The sequence below is a fragment of the Alosa sapidissima genome, chromosome 24 (genome assembly GCF_018492685.1).
Source record: "Alosa sapidissima isolate fAloSap1 chromosome 24, fAloSap1.pri, whole genome shotgun sequence".
NCBI classification, from domain to species: Eukaryota; Metazoa; Chordata; class Actinopteri; order Clupeiformes; family Clupeidae; genus Alosa; species Alosa sapidissima.
The window spans coordinates 14,675,534-14,691,112 of NC_055980.1; the positions used below are offsets into that span (position 1 = coordinate 14,675,534).

At 41.9% G+C, this 15,579-nt stretch overlaps 1 protein-coding gene across 1 annotated transcript; it reads right to left on the minus strand.

Annotated features, from left to right (window-relative positions):
• Positions 1–1,511: 1,511 nt before the first annotated feature.
• Positions 1,512–12,164, minus strand: tbata (thymus, brain and testes associated). Its single transcript, XM_042083766.1, has 10 exons — positions 11,788–12,164; positions 11,221–11,330; positions 10,767–11,007; positions 8,468–8,635; positions 7,818–7,903; positions 6,623–6,802; positions 3,436–3,517; positions 2,808–2,973; positions 2,427–2,464; positions 1,512–1,987 (listed from the first exon to the last, which is right to left on the minus strand). The coding sequence occupies exons 3-10, from the start codon at positions 11,005–11,007 to the stop codon at positions 1,893–1,895; spliced, it is 1,056 nt and encodes a 351-aa protein (XP_041939700.1). The 5' UTR covers positions 11,221–11,330; positions 11,788–12,164; the 3' UTR covers positions 1,512–1,892.
• Positions 12,165–15,579: the final 3,415 nt, after the last annotated feature.

The following is a 15,579-nucleotide window of genomic DNA, read 5'->3' on the forward strand; positions in this document are numbered from 1 at the left end:
TCTTGGATTGTATCTCTGGCATATCCACATGGATGAAGGAACCTCCTCTCCAACTAAACCTGACACTTGACAGCATTGTCTCATCCCGTTAAATCAGCAGAGCAAAAAACATAATCAAAAACTCACTCACTCTTCTCACCCAGGACATGAACACAGGACATTTCAGTTACTCCCAACAAGGCGCTACAAGTCTGTCAGAACCTGCACATCCAGATTCAGAGACAGATTTTCACCCACAGCCATCTCAACTCTAAACACTCACTTACAGAAATAGGACTTTATCATGATGAATGATTATCTTGTCTGTTTTGCACTGCATTTGCACTTTCCAGCAATTTGGATATTTTTTTAAATATCTATTTTTATACCCCCTTCATGCGACCTGTCCCATTATGTGTATGTGTCGTTATAGTTCTCTGTGAGACTATGACATGAGTGAGTGTATGAATGTATTCTATGCACCAGGAGTAGCATTTAAAATTTCGCCGTGACAATGTTTTCCAATGACAAAATTAAAGGATTCTGATTCTGATTCTTCTAAATAGTCTCATTAAAGCTTATGTTACCGCTCAACCACTGCATTCCTCCAAGGGTCGTTGCCCCTACACATTTTCTACCATTTTTATTTGTTGTCCCCTGTTGGTGGACGACGTACCACATGCCACCAGAGCAGGGGCATCCTAACCTAGAAATCTAGATGCACCCTAGCGGCAGCAAATTTAATTTGCAGGCAGGGTAGTCTAGCAACTCTCTGTTGGCTTGCGAGCTGGAAAAAAGATTACTCCAGAGAGAGTGCTTCTGGATTTTTACATTGAAAACGGTCCATCCTTTGGGGATGAATGAAGAACTGGCTCTTTCTTGCTTTCTATAACCTCTTAATGTATAATCATTCAAATGCTTTATAATAATTTTCATGTTATTTCTCATATGTATATCTGCACATTGTGATCTCTAGAAATGTATCTGTTTATTTATTTATTCATTAGGTAATGGGAACTACCCAGGTCCTCTTAATGGTGTTCCACCTTATGGTGAACGGGGAGCTCCTGAACTGACACGTCACCCTATATAACACCGGAAAACCTGCCACGCGCTTCCTACTGGAGACATTGAAAATGGACTAGGTCCGAAACGTCTGTTGCTCCAGTTTTAGCCTCTGACTTCTTTTGTAACTTTTCGGCTATAATACACATTTTTCCACACAAGCCTTGTGTGCGCCTCCTTGTTCCATTACCCTAAGCGAGCTGGAAAAAAGAAATTTCAATCAGGCCAATCACATTGTGTAAGAGTCGGCGACGGTTCCGCGTGAATTCCCTGCTACTTGAAAACAAAGAAGATGGATGCTGCTGCTGACGAACAGCGGTTGTTGAAATGCGACTCGAGTTAAGCTTTTTTTAAATTGGCAAAAGTTTGATCCACTAGACAACTAGCTTTGCTGGTGGGAAAATGCATGGGACTCATGAGTTGTATCGCGATCCTATTGCGTGCAGAGGAAATTTGACAGACAACCGTTTATCCCGTCTCTCGGATTGAGCAGTGCCAATGGACAGTTCCCAGACCCTACATCTTGATGTGGGTATGGCTCGTCAGGCTAAGGGTATCCCTCTCTATCTTCAAGAAGCTCATGGAGACCCAACTCTTCAGAGACTCCTTTGCAATGTAGCTTGAATGTTATTCCTCTTTTTGTAAGTTGCTTTGGATAAAAGCGTCTGCTAAATGAATCCATGTAAATGTTTTCAAAGGGCTTTAACATCATATGACCCCCTAACCAAAACTGTAAAGTTATATATTTTAGTACATACAGTCTTTCAAAAATAAAAACAGTCCTGATTATTGAATAAGACACCATATCTGCTACACTACCACTAGATATTGTCATTACAGACTATATGTCAGCACTGCTGAGGTTTAGCTTCAGTGAGGGAGGGCTCTGTGGCAGCACATTCCGCTGTGTGGATCTGCAGGACTTCAGCCTCTCCGATCCTCTCTGAAAGAAACACAATAAGCTCAGACTGAGCTGAATGACAAGACAAATACCGGTACGCTTTGTCTTATCGCAAAAACGAGGATGAACATTTTCAAACAACTAACTTTCTATAATTATGCCATTGGTACACATCCACACATGGAGCTTCAGGCTATTTATTACTGGTCTTAGTTGATTGTTTGTTATTCTAATTGCCATGAACTCTGAGACTATTAACATGCAGCACATGTTTAGGCTTCATGCTAAATCATAATAGCTTGTTGACTGAGGGAATAGCTATGGGATTTGTAAGCCGAGTTTGATTACACCTGCTGCTCATTAACGTAGTAATTACTGAACAACATGGTGCTCCTAAACAGGCATTTGTGAATGTATTCATTTGCAAGTAGGGAGAAAGCACATCCTTTTATGCATGTGAGTAGTAAGACCCAGTAATTACCTGGTGTGTCTTCTGCCAACTCCAGAGTCTTACACAAACTATCATAAACACAAATACACACACACACACACACACACACACACACACACACACACACACACACACACACAAAACAACATATCAAAAAACATCCTAATTAAACAATGAAATGTTCCTCGTTCCATCACATGTTTCTAGCTCGTCACAGCACATATTTCCAGTTATAACGATAATGGCAAAAAACAACTGTTTTAAGTATCACTCTAGCTAATATGAATGATGAGGCAGAAATTGCTTCAGCACTCAGTGTGAACATACTGGCTAAGCACCCCCTCTCCATCACTTCGTTTATTTCCCTTCTAAGTTCAAAGAATATATTCCCACAATGCCTCGTGCCCTTACTGCGCCCTTCTGCGCTGTGTTGGTTGGCGGCTCAGAGAAGGTGGACGTTGGGGAGGTAGAGACGATCTTGGCACGACGGCTCCACTCTGGCCTGGTATGTACGGTCGGCTAGGAAACGAGGCGTCGGCCATCGCCTGCTGCAGCAGACCCATCACCAGGTCTTTCTCTAAGAAGCACGAGAGATTAGTGTGATTTCATACATACACACATGCATGCACATCATTGTGCATAGACATATGCAAAGACACAGACATACATCTAAACATTAACATTAACACAGTGGATTAATTAAGTGGATAAATGCCAAAACAACTATTACAGATAGAAAGAGGTCAAATTAAGCTTAATAAACAAAATCAAGTCAAAATCAAATCAAAATCAAGTCTATATGTTCAGTAATAAGAAAATACTTGAATTTTGCAAAAAGTCCTCTTATTTTGTCAAAACTGAAAAAAAGCTATGCTACAGGACAGGTACAAGACAGCTAATTTTCTCCACCCTCTCCAAACTATAAACCTAGAATTATTTCAATGTGGTGCAGAGGTCCTGGGCAGTCAAAAGCTGGTGACAGTGATGGCCATATAACAGAGTGACTGATGGTACCGTTCGCACGTCCCTGTCACCTCACCTTGCTGTCTGGCGAACAGGAGCCACTGCTGCAGCAGGTGAAGGGAGTCCGTCTGCAGGATCTGACAGAGCAGCTCCAGGACCTGTCAGAGGGAAGAAGACATAAAGTGACACGTGTCATCCTCTACAGAACCCTCAACCCCCCCCCCCCCCCCTCTCTCACACACACACACACACACAAACACAGTAATCAGTACATCAGAGAAATTCACATCTGTCCGTAAAACCATACTCGGTGTATTCTGACACTGACACAGACACATGCACACACACACACACACACACTACAAAATTTGCCATCAGATGACATCTGCATCCCCTTGCAGCACGCATGTTGTTGTACCCACACCATCCGATCCCTTATGAAGCTCCTTTGGTCTATTTAAACCATGGTGGAAATGCTACCGCACACTCCAACCACTACTCTCTCTGCAGGAGTGCTATGACACCAGATTCAGAAAATCAATGGCCACCCGTGTCTCGACAATAGGCCTTTATCACGGCAGCCGAAGTAGGAAGTGAACAGCCCTGTTCCTGTGTGAGCACAGGTGTTTCTAATTAAGTGTCAGATTCGGCCACAGTTACTTCAACCAGAGGCCTCGTTAATGTTTTTAGGAACACCTGTGGTTTGCCTGCCAACAGGAAATTGAACAGCCCTGCTTCAGCTGCCCGTGGGCTGCCGTGATAAAGGCCTATTGGTGCGTTTTGCAAAATAACAGTGCCCGATCTATCTATGTCTTTCAAGAAGCTTGGAAAAAATTATATACTGGATGTCTTAACAAAAAGAAACAATTTCAACAACATCCCAATGAAGGAAGGTATCTGCTTGATTACCTTCAATGAAATGCTCAAGAAGGTTACTCTGTTGGTGGTGTTGTGTTTCTTTCTATTCTGGTTCTTTGGTTAGCCATTCAGGCTACTCGTAGTAATTTCCTGTGTATTAGCTGCATTGTGTATAAGCCGCAGGACAGTGTTTTATGCGAGTTAAAAGGCACAAAACCATATTTATACCATATTAACTGCCCCTGTGTATTAACCTCATAGCTGAAGAAATTTTGTAAAATCAATGTATAAACATCGCCTAATAGTTGGGAAATTATGGTAATGCATGTTGTGCCGTGAAGGAGAGCCTTTGCAGCTCCCAGGTCCAACATGAGGCACATTTTTAACGGCCACCAGATAAGTAGGTATTGTTATATTTCGCATCCTGTTGTTGTTGATAGGTTTTCGATTGGTCATTGTGGGAAATACCCTACCTTCAGGAATTTAACATATTTCTGTCTAAAAAATAAAGAAAAATCCGCACACTCAAGTCTTTGCAAACAAGTTTTTTTACTCTATGTGCAAGCTTTCGGTCAGATGACCTTCTTCAGGCAGAGTAAAACACATTTTGTCTGAAAATGTATTGAATACAAAATGTTCATGATGGTCGAACTATGCAAAGTACTGTGTGTCTATTAAAGATAAGTCTAGCCTCTGCTCAGTTCAACTTCACCTTGACTCCCATGCATCTCTGAGTCAGTACCCATATTTATGCAGACCTTTAACACTCTCCACAGTAAGGTTTAATATAATGTATCAGCATTTTACATTATCTTGATTATACGCTCACAGCCAGCATAATAGAGATCACAAACACAGTTTGCAGTTCCGGTCTTTGATTATAATTGTCTGAATCACGTTCGATGTCATCGTGAAACCAAATGCTACCCTTCACAGTGACTGCATTTAATTCTATATTACTGCGCCACAAATTGCTGCATCTCACTGCATTTCTTGGTGGAAGAATAATTATTTATGAATAAATCATAACATTTGTCATTGCTGTGCCTTTACTTGCGATAGGCGATGTCAAAAGGCATGGGATACATAGACTTCAGTACATATTCAATACTTCTGATTGCCACTTGTACACTCCACAATTATGCAAGATCCGATGCAAGTGAATTCAAACTCTGGTTCACTGACATATTATCAAACCCAAATGAGAGGGCCTAACCCAGCCTGCATTGCATTGCACCATCAGTACTGATTTACACGTTGGGCAACCGCCAGAACAGGTATCTAAAAATACACATTCTAAAACTGATAGTTCCGGTCCTTGATCGTGATTGGCCGAATCGCGTTCGATGCCGTTGTAAAATCCAGCACAAACATACACCTTGTCCGAATTCCGTAATATATTACTGCGATACCATAACTTGATACATAAGTTAAAGTAGCTGCGTCTCCACATTGCTTGGCAACCATTCAGATAGAGGAAATATATTTCTTGGCGGAAGAATGATTATCTATGAATAAATCGTTACATTTCTCGTTGCTTTGCCTTTACTTTATGAAACTTTGCCAGGAATTTATAGTTTTAGAAAAGCAATAAGTCACGAGTCCGTAGGTTACGCTGATTCTACAACACTGCTAGCAACACTGCTCCGCTAGCGCATTGTGCCTAACAACACCCCTTAGCTGTTGTAGAATCAGCGTCACCAACGACCTCTTGGGGCTTATTGCTTAATTATGATTGCCTGTTACCCACTGCAACCTCATCAGAAATGACAATTATGTAAGGGATAATGTATAGAACATTATTGGGAAAATAAGTCCCGACAGGGCGAACCGGACCCCGACATGCAGCGGAGGGGTCTTGTTCCGCCCCGAAGGGACTTATTTTCCCAATAATGACCGGCGTTCTATACATTATCCCGCTTATTACACGGTTACTTGCCAAACCGAAACAATAAACTCCCCACAATATGACTCTTTAGCCTACATAGCCTAGGCTATAGCCTATTTGTTACCGTTTCATCGTGGCTTGTGCAGAGAAACAAATAGTTTGCAACAGCACACGCTGAACTTGAATCAAACATTCTTTAGAACACAGCTGATCAACCGTCCACTTTCACTTTTGAATGAAGTTCCAGTCTTTGCGTAGTGATATGAAAGATGTGAAATAGAAGCACAAAACCCATTTTCCTTGACAGCGGTCTGTTATTGAGAATTAGCAGAATACCGAACGTTGGGAAAGCCCATTCAAGTGAATGGAGCATTCTTCAGCATTATGAAGAGCCGTGTAATAAATTTCATTACTGTGCAGATTTGTAAATGTATTAGAAGCTCACCACTGTTGTTTGGTACACTCTCTCCATGTGTATATGTGTGTGTGTGTGTGTGTGTGTGTGTGTGTGTGTTACCATGAGCTCCTGGTCCTGGAAAGGCTGCATAGGTGCAGGAGCACAAGTGGAGGTCCTCCGGTGGAGGGAAGTGGTGGTGCTGTAGCGGCCCATGGACCGGGTGGGAGGGGGGAGGATGCGGCCCGTCTGGGCTGAGTACTGGGTCTTTCTCCCGCTCGCTGTCCTGTCTGCCCGCTGCTGCTGTGGGACACACACACACACACACACACACACACACAAAGGTGGGCTACACTGGGCATGCAACTGGTGTCATTTTTTCAAACGTGCGTGCTGCTATCACGTCTTGTGTGCAGCCAGTTCCAACGATTTTAGTGGAAGGTAAATGTTGCTCTATGAATGGAGCACGTAAAGTGTAGCCTGGCTGTGAGAGTGGTGTAACTGTCTGGCCCCTGATGGCTGCTGCTGTGGGGATACTTCAAAGAACCCCAACACAACTAACATGCACTTACCATGCACTTACCATGCACTTACCTTTCTACCCTCCTCTACCTCCTTCTTCTTCTACCGATATCTCCTTCAACTACACTTTCACTAAAAGTACACTTTGCAGCTATTGTTAGTGACTGTAGAGCGACCCCTAGAGTCCTGATATACTTATATTTCACTCTTGGCTTGTTGGCTTGGCTTGTTCCCCCTGTACACAATGAATTGCTTTCGTTGTGGAGGCAAAGGATTAACAGGCAAAAACTATTTCCAAAGTGCTATATCTACTGACAAGGTACTGTTTCACAATTTTCGTGAGTTGTCTTCGGGTCGACTATTCTTGAAGTTGCGTGGCTGGTTCTCTCGTTAGCGACTCGCTATGGCTATGCTGTATGGCTATGCAAGGTGAACGATTCCCCTATTACAAGTTTGTTTACCATCAAATTGGCTTCATAAAGGTTAAATGTAAATTGATACAAAGACACATGCCGCACACACACGGGCAGAGGCATGCGTGGAAACCTATATACTATATGCAGATGCACTCAGGCAAACACACATTTATAAATTAAGACATTATTATATCAAGACCACACTAAGGCACACACAGACACACATATTTCATGTAGCAAAAAAGTGCACATTTGTGTATGCCAGCACTTATGGACACACACACTGACACACAAACACACACACACACACACACACGCACACACACACGCAAAGTATCACCCACTCTGAGCATCACACACACACAACTCTATCCACCTACTTCTCTTCTGTCCTGGGCCTGGGTGGACATGCTGACTTTGGCTGTGATATCCTTCAGCTCCTCCTTCCAGGCGTCCGATAGAAGCGCTTTAAGAGAAACAACAGCATCTCCTGGGTTATGTTAGGGCTGCACGATTTGTGGAAAATATCTAATTGTGATTTTTCTGACAGATATTGCGATTGCTATTTGTGATATATCAATGAATTGATTCAGTTCAATATTCCATATGTCTCTTTAATTTGTGCCATCCCTGATTGGTGAGCATGCCCGGTGCACAAGAAGCACAGCACCCCTGACCAACTGTAAAGCTCACCAATCAGAATTTCTGTGCCCCTCACGCACTACACACACCCACCAACCATTCGTTCATATTGTGATTACAATTACGATTGTGATTGGGATAATTGTGCAGCCCTAGGTTACATTAGGTGGTCACACTCCTCTTCCTCTCCATACTAAAAACAAATGACGTTACTTTAAACACCTCAGCAGAGGAGCACATATCTTGCTTTTTTGTGGTTATAAACACACCACACACACACACCACTTCCATCACACACACACACACACACACACACACACACATACACCACTGTTACATAACATGTATACACAAACACACATCACACATCAAAAAGCCACCACTTCACCTGCTCCTGCCTTTGAGCCAAGCTGCTGGAGGTGGAAACCAAAGTGGTGCATTGGCAGGGGCCCCCTGTGCGACGTTTTTACCCGGCCAGCGATGAGGGGATGGGGGCAGAGAGGACTGTTAACGTACCAGTCATCATTCACCATGCACACTGGGTTGCCATTCAGGCCTGTATGGACATTGCAACAGAAAAAAGGTAAGGGGGAAAGAAGCACAGAAGGGTTTACCTTTCCACCTTTATACCAGTGCAATTCTGTCCCAGCCAGCTATGAAACCCCTGGTGGGTACAGTCTGTGAATTCGCTGATCAAAAGCTTACCCTCTTTCGCTCGGTGGACACACTGGCATCCTGCTGGTACCAGGAAGCAATGCCTCTCATTTTTGTGGGAAAAAAACAGGGAAAATAAGTAGCTAGGGGCATTTTAAACACAGCGGGGAAGTTCTGATCACCGAGGACATACTCGCTAAAGAGATTTTTTAAAGACATTTTTTTTAATGCAACGATTTAAAATGAATGCGCTGGAATATGATGGGAGTGTGAGGAAATAATGTATTTCATGCACCAGCTGCTAAAGCAATAATGTGCCACTGATACTTTAGAACGCTCTTGACTAAATTACACTCTTTCTAAATGTCAAACTTTTATAACTGTGATATGTGTTCGTGTAGTAAGGCCTTGAGTCTGTTTAGCTGGAAAGATAATTGTATTGCCAGTGTTGGCAGCCTTACAAAGACTAAAGCATTTTATGAACGTCAAAAAAGTGATTAATGCAATTAATTATTCTTGGTAATATGTAAACCTGTTTTTTTTTCTGGTGAGGATTTTGCTATTCACAAGGATTTCATATTTGAATACAATAGGAGGGGTAAGGAGGGGAAATCGTGGCCTACTGGTTAGGGCTTCGGGCTTGGAACCGGAGGGTTGCCAGTTCAATCCCCGACCAGTGGGAACAGCTGAAGTGCCCTTGAGCAAGGCACATAACCCCTCACTGCTCCCCGAGTGCCACTGTAGCAAGGCAGCTCACTGCTCCGGGTTACTGTGTGTTTTCTTTGTGTGTTCACTAATTCACGGATGGGATAAATGCAGAGACCAAATTCCTTGTATACGCAAGTATACTTGGCCTAGAAATCTGATTTACATTTACATGGATCCTCAAAAGACTGGGGAAGACTTGAGATCTTCAAAAAGCTTCTCAACAAAACTCATCTATTTACCTTGTATCTAACAAAGTCTTACAGAGAGTTTTGTTTATGTTATTATTCTGTTACATTTTATTTACTCTCTTACTAATATTTCTATTTTATTTCTAGGCTATAGGTAATGTCCCAGAGCAGTAAGCCTTTTATTGTCAGTATGCATTTTGGGTAACCAAAAGTCCTATGGGGAGTTTCCATAGGGCATTTTACAAAATGCATGAGCATACAGTACCTTGACAAATAATGGTCTAAAGTACTCATATTTCATTCTATATTGATTTGGTAGTGGGTCTCAGTTGTGTTTCCAAGACAAAATAAATGACCATGAGGGCAGAATGTGGTCATTTCCAGGGATTTACAAAACAGGCTAAAAACTATCATTATACCCTTTGCCACTCTCTGACAGTTCATCACACAGTCAATCTATTGGTACCAAAATAATCTACAAGGCCTCTGCTTTCAAAAGAGGTTAAGCACAAGTCAAAGTATGTGGAAATAGGGCCATTGTTAGTAGGCAGTGTGCAATTTCAAGCAAAAACTCAAAATAGGGGGGTAAGTGTAAATATTTATTGTCATTGTAAGTGCACACAAACTTTAAAAACGCAATTATGTACAACACCAAAGCACTCATGTGACAGGCTTACTGGAAATGGCAATCACAGCCCTCTGGGCAGATTATATATGCACTCGGGAGTGTAGTGGAGGGTGCTCCGGCTGCACCATCGGTAGCCTACTTACGCAACTGCCTAACTGGGGGGGCCCCTGTCATTGCCGGGCCCTTAGAATCCTAATCCATCCCCCCACACCCCCGCGCGAGTGTGCGCGCAGACACACACACACACACTGCCCAATTATTTATCATTTGTAGGATTTGTAAGTGTAGCCAGAGACTTTCTAATGAGGAGAAGCACTGAAAAAATCCTCCATAGAAATGCATGGCCGTTGTCTACACATATCCCACCCCTTCCTCGGCTAAACGTCAACACCAAGGACTTTGGTGTAGCATTTAGCACTGGTGTTCAGTGTTTCCCTCTTTATTTCTTTTGGTGAGTTTTTATGGCTTTATTTGTACCGACTGAAATGCATAGCGGTGGCACCTCTCACCTGAAATGTGTGTGACTCGCTGTGGATGGGGGTTGTGGCGTGAGAAGAACGAGTGATGGCTCAGCGCACCAAACCGAGCACTGCTTCTGCCGTCCGTCTTACAGATGTTCCTGCATGTCTGAAGTGGGTTCTGATCCGACAGGTCCTCAGCTTTCCTCTTATTTAAGATGGCCTCCTGGGTTTTCAGAGCAGATAGGTCCGGGCATGTTGAAGCTGGAGTGCCACTCTCTCCTGAGTCCATCTGTTAAACGGACAATAAAGGCAAACTTTTAAACGATGTGACCTTAAATTATAGCTTCACACTCACTCTCGCCATATGGTGTTTCTGCGTCAAGACAGATTAACCTCTGTATTTAGATGGACTATGACAGATTTAAAATACAAGATAAAGCCTTTACAAATACTTAAACATGGCTGATGAGCAATGGAGTCAGAATTAATTGTGATTCCTCACCTCTGTTGAAAGCTTGAAGCTTGCACCACAAGAATTCTGCTACTGTAAGTCGCCTATAAGCACCTGAAAGCCCAGTGTTTCTCCATGTTGCTAGGCTGCATGTTCTCAACCTAGGGGGGATGTGCTAATGCATTCAGTCCGCAAAATAATTCAGCCCTTACTAGAAACTACAATTCTCTTCCTTGGGTCCTGTCCCTGACAGGGTTTCCTGAGGCTAATATGTGTTACTGGACCCGTTTTACTATTTCCCTATTTCTCTACATTTAAAGCTGTGGGACTCAATTTCCGAGAATCCTCTAATTTAGTTTTCTAGCAGTTAATTGCACTATATATATTTTCTTTCTATGATTAAACCAATCTCTAATTCATGTTGTTCATGGTGGTTGGCTGTAGATCAATAGGACATTAGATTATTTTTTTAGGTAAAAATAATAGTTTTCGCTGGAGGGAGGAAGCTCGAATGTGGGAGGAAGTGAAGCAGCAGCCACGTTTCTACTCGGTAGGAGAACTAATGTTTGGAGACTGGAAACTGTGATGTTCGGCCCAAATATTGTATACAGTTAATACCTCTAAAAGCAAGTTTGCTGTTTATGCATGGTAGTCCAACAAGTTCGGTTTTATATCGAAGTTAAGACTGTTTCTCTTCGACCAACGGCAACAGCGTGGTCTCCATCAGTTCTGAGGCTAACTTGAAGCTGGGGCTAGCTTCTAGTTAAGTAGCTGACTTGCTGTGTGCCTGGACTGTGGTTCGCCAGAGACTACCGTTCCCGTGTGTGTGTGTGTGTGTGTGTGTGTGTGTGAGGGAAGCAACGGACAGAGGACAAGTGAAGCTGAGGTAGCCTGCTCAACCAGCTATACCAAACGCTTGCCGGTGAAGCACCCGATTTGGTTCCCCATGTTTCCCCTCTAGGTCTTTACACGGAAGCTCTATCGTAACTGCCCCTATTTCCACCGGTCCCGTATTTCCACCGTCTTGCGTGTATGTGTCACTTAATATCCATTTCTATACAAACCAAGACAGCGGACTCCTATAGAAACGCAACCAACCACAGCATAGGTGTATCTAAATTAGCTATGTACCAAAAATGACATTTTACCGTGACTCGAGGAGCTGTAAACAGTGTTGTAAGGCTGCGTGTACACAACCGCTTGGAGCTCCAGTGGAATTTTAATTTCACGACGAGAATTTTCGGTCTAACCGTCCATGTGCCGTTGAAACGGTGTAAATAGGCGACCCATCAGGCCAGCACTATAACTCCGAGCGTGGTAAACAAAATCGGATATTTCAGGCAGTAAATGCTCCCGTTAAGAACCAAACCAGATTTTGTTCAAATCTACACAACTATGGCTACTGAAAAATGTAAGGTTCATTTAGTAAATGTTATTTTGAAGTGTTAAAAAACATCGTTGTTTTAGAATTTCTGAACAAAAGTGGTGATAATTGGGGGTGTTACGATAGTCGGTTACCGTAGCTGAAAACACGGAAAACGCAATACAGAACTGTGAATACGCACGGTAACCTAGCAACAACGCAAGAACTTCAAAACAGTGGCGTAAAAGAAACAGGAATTCCGGGGGAACCAAATCGGGTGCTTCACCGGGACATCGTTCTACTCATAGACATAATATACATGTATACATGTATATTATGTCTATGGTTCTACTGGCCAGCGTGTGAGGTCACGCCATTTTGCAGCAGTTCGAGGTTGCGTGAGTACCAAAGTGAAGCCAAGGAAAGATAGCGACATGGGACTGTGTAAAAGCAGCCTGCGTTAATCGTTTCTTTACTAACATGGATTACTGACATTCCTTGGATTACATTATGTGCACCAACGTGACGACTGGGCCCCAACGTTAGTTTCAAATCCAAGCGCTTGGTTCAGTTTCATATGGTACCATTTTAACTAATAGGCCCACTTGAACTTTCATATGGTCACTTGTTGTGTAACAGACACATATTGGGAAACACGAATTGTCAGTGATAGTATTATGGTGTATTTCATGTAGCCATTGTTCAGAGTAAAAGTTGAATTAGTGTAAACTAACTGGTATTGCATTGAGGGCAAATTAATATTGAATTGAATTACCATTATACATTAAGCTTACTATTTAGAAGTGTACTGTAGGAAAGGCTACAATATAATTCATTAAAGGTGCCATGTGTAAGAATTGAGGTAAACATATCCCAAAAAATGAGCTACACACATCAAAAGAATGAGAAGAAATAAGGGCGATGATGTAATTAAACAAATGACAAGGTATAGTGCTGCAGAGATATCAACCTGAATTAGCATGCTAAATTACTAGCCACAGCCCGACAGGTGCATACTCTTTGGTTCAAGTATGCCCACAAGCCGTGCGAGTTATTCGTGTATTGCAGTTTGGCTGGCGATTATGTTGCCCGCATACCGCCTCCCATGGCAGAAACTGGTATTATGACACCTGTCGGGCTGTGGCTAAATTTGGCATGCTAATACCTCAATTCTTACACATGGCACCTTTTAAAACTTAATTGAAAGTTAGTGATTGAACTTTTAAAAAGGGTTTACACTTCTTGCCATATTGAAGGAATATATTTTGTGTTTCTTTATTTTCTTATTTCATATTAAACTGAATTCAAAAAGTTAAAAGATAAAGGGTACAATAAATGTTTTATGTTTCAAGTCTCCTTACATGGTTGCATAGTATTTAATTTAGGATAAGCCATACAGGTAGAAGTAACTTTAATCACTTTACATTTCTGAGGATTTACACATTTATACCAGGGCACTGGTAAAGTAATTCTTCAGTGGAGGCACCGCAACAGTTAATTATTCTATTGACACTAACAGATTACCTTGCTATTACTCAGGTATAATACTTACCTTTTCTACTAGTGTTACTATTCCCTAACTTAAATGGTAGACGGTAAGTCCAGCAAATTGTGAACCTAGGATCCTGTTTTATGTTTAGTCTGTTTATGAATGTGACTCCAGTGTATGTTGAGACCTAGGGGAGAAAAAGGGGTTACATAATGAATGACTGTTAAACAGGGAGGTGAAGAATCAAACACATTCACTAGATGGCCTAAAATGACTTTATTATTATTCTCTACAATCAACAATTATATGTGCTAACCAACCCCAATCCATGCCTTGAATTAATATAACAGAGTGAACATGCTGGTAAAGAACATGTGGCATGTAAAAACGGGTGCAATTTAGTAGGATAGCCTGAAACATTTTAAAATTGATTGATCAATTAAAGCAACAGCATATTTTTTGCACTTTTGGACACCAGACTCCAGGAGCGTCAAGACCTACAGTAGAGCAGCACTGGTGCACAAGCCCCATGGGTCCAGGGCATGCTCCCCAAGAAGAAAATGTTGTATATTTTAATGTTTAAATACATCAATCTGGTGTACTTTGAAAAGAAATACAGAGGTCAGACTGACAGAATTTCAGAATTTTAACCCTTAGAACCCTACCTTTTTACTCTTTCTACCGATTTATTCTGGTCATTGTAAGTGCCACACACACATATTATATATTGTTTTTTTCAGCAGAGTCTAGGCTATTCAGATCTGCCATAATTTCATGTATTAGTAATAGCATTGATTTTATTTTGATTTTTAAAGAATTAAAATACAAAAAGCGTATTATAAAAAGTCTTATATTTTGACATGTATCTCACCACAGCAAGCTCATAGCTCTACGTGCATTTCCTGTGTGTGTAGGGCAGACTGTCCTGAATCAGGCAATATAATTGCCATGTTGGAGGGATACTCTGGGGCTGAGCAATTTACAGAAATGTGTGGTGTGTGATTTACAGAAATATGTGCCATTTTTTATTTAGTGATGAAAAATTACCTTCCTGCGCTCCATATCTGTGACACGAACTGATCTGACCTGACTTGACCCGAGTTTGCGTGTTAGCCTGTGTGTGGCTATGGTGTAGGCACTCATAATGATTCTCAACTTATTACTGCATTGCCATGAACAAGGTAAAGGCAAAAAGGTGTTTCTTTGTTGAACAAATTGGGATGCAATGTGATCCTTGAATTGGATGCCATGCAGGAATTTGCTAGGATCTCAAAACCGGATTATGAACATGCTTTGCCATAGAGAAACACACGATAGCGTTGGATTATAAACATGCTTTGCCACAAAAACAGACAAAAATGTAGTCCAGCTATATGAAGTTATTATTTTGCCGTCACTTCGTTTGTTTTATAACCCAGAAGGATGTAATATCCTTGGTACCAATGTCCTTGGTACCATCTTTCATTTGATATGCTTGCCATATCTATGCGATCACGGGTTCGCGAGTAATTCAAACAAGAGTAATGGGTGCGCAGGTGAATGCAGAGAAATATAGACT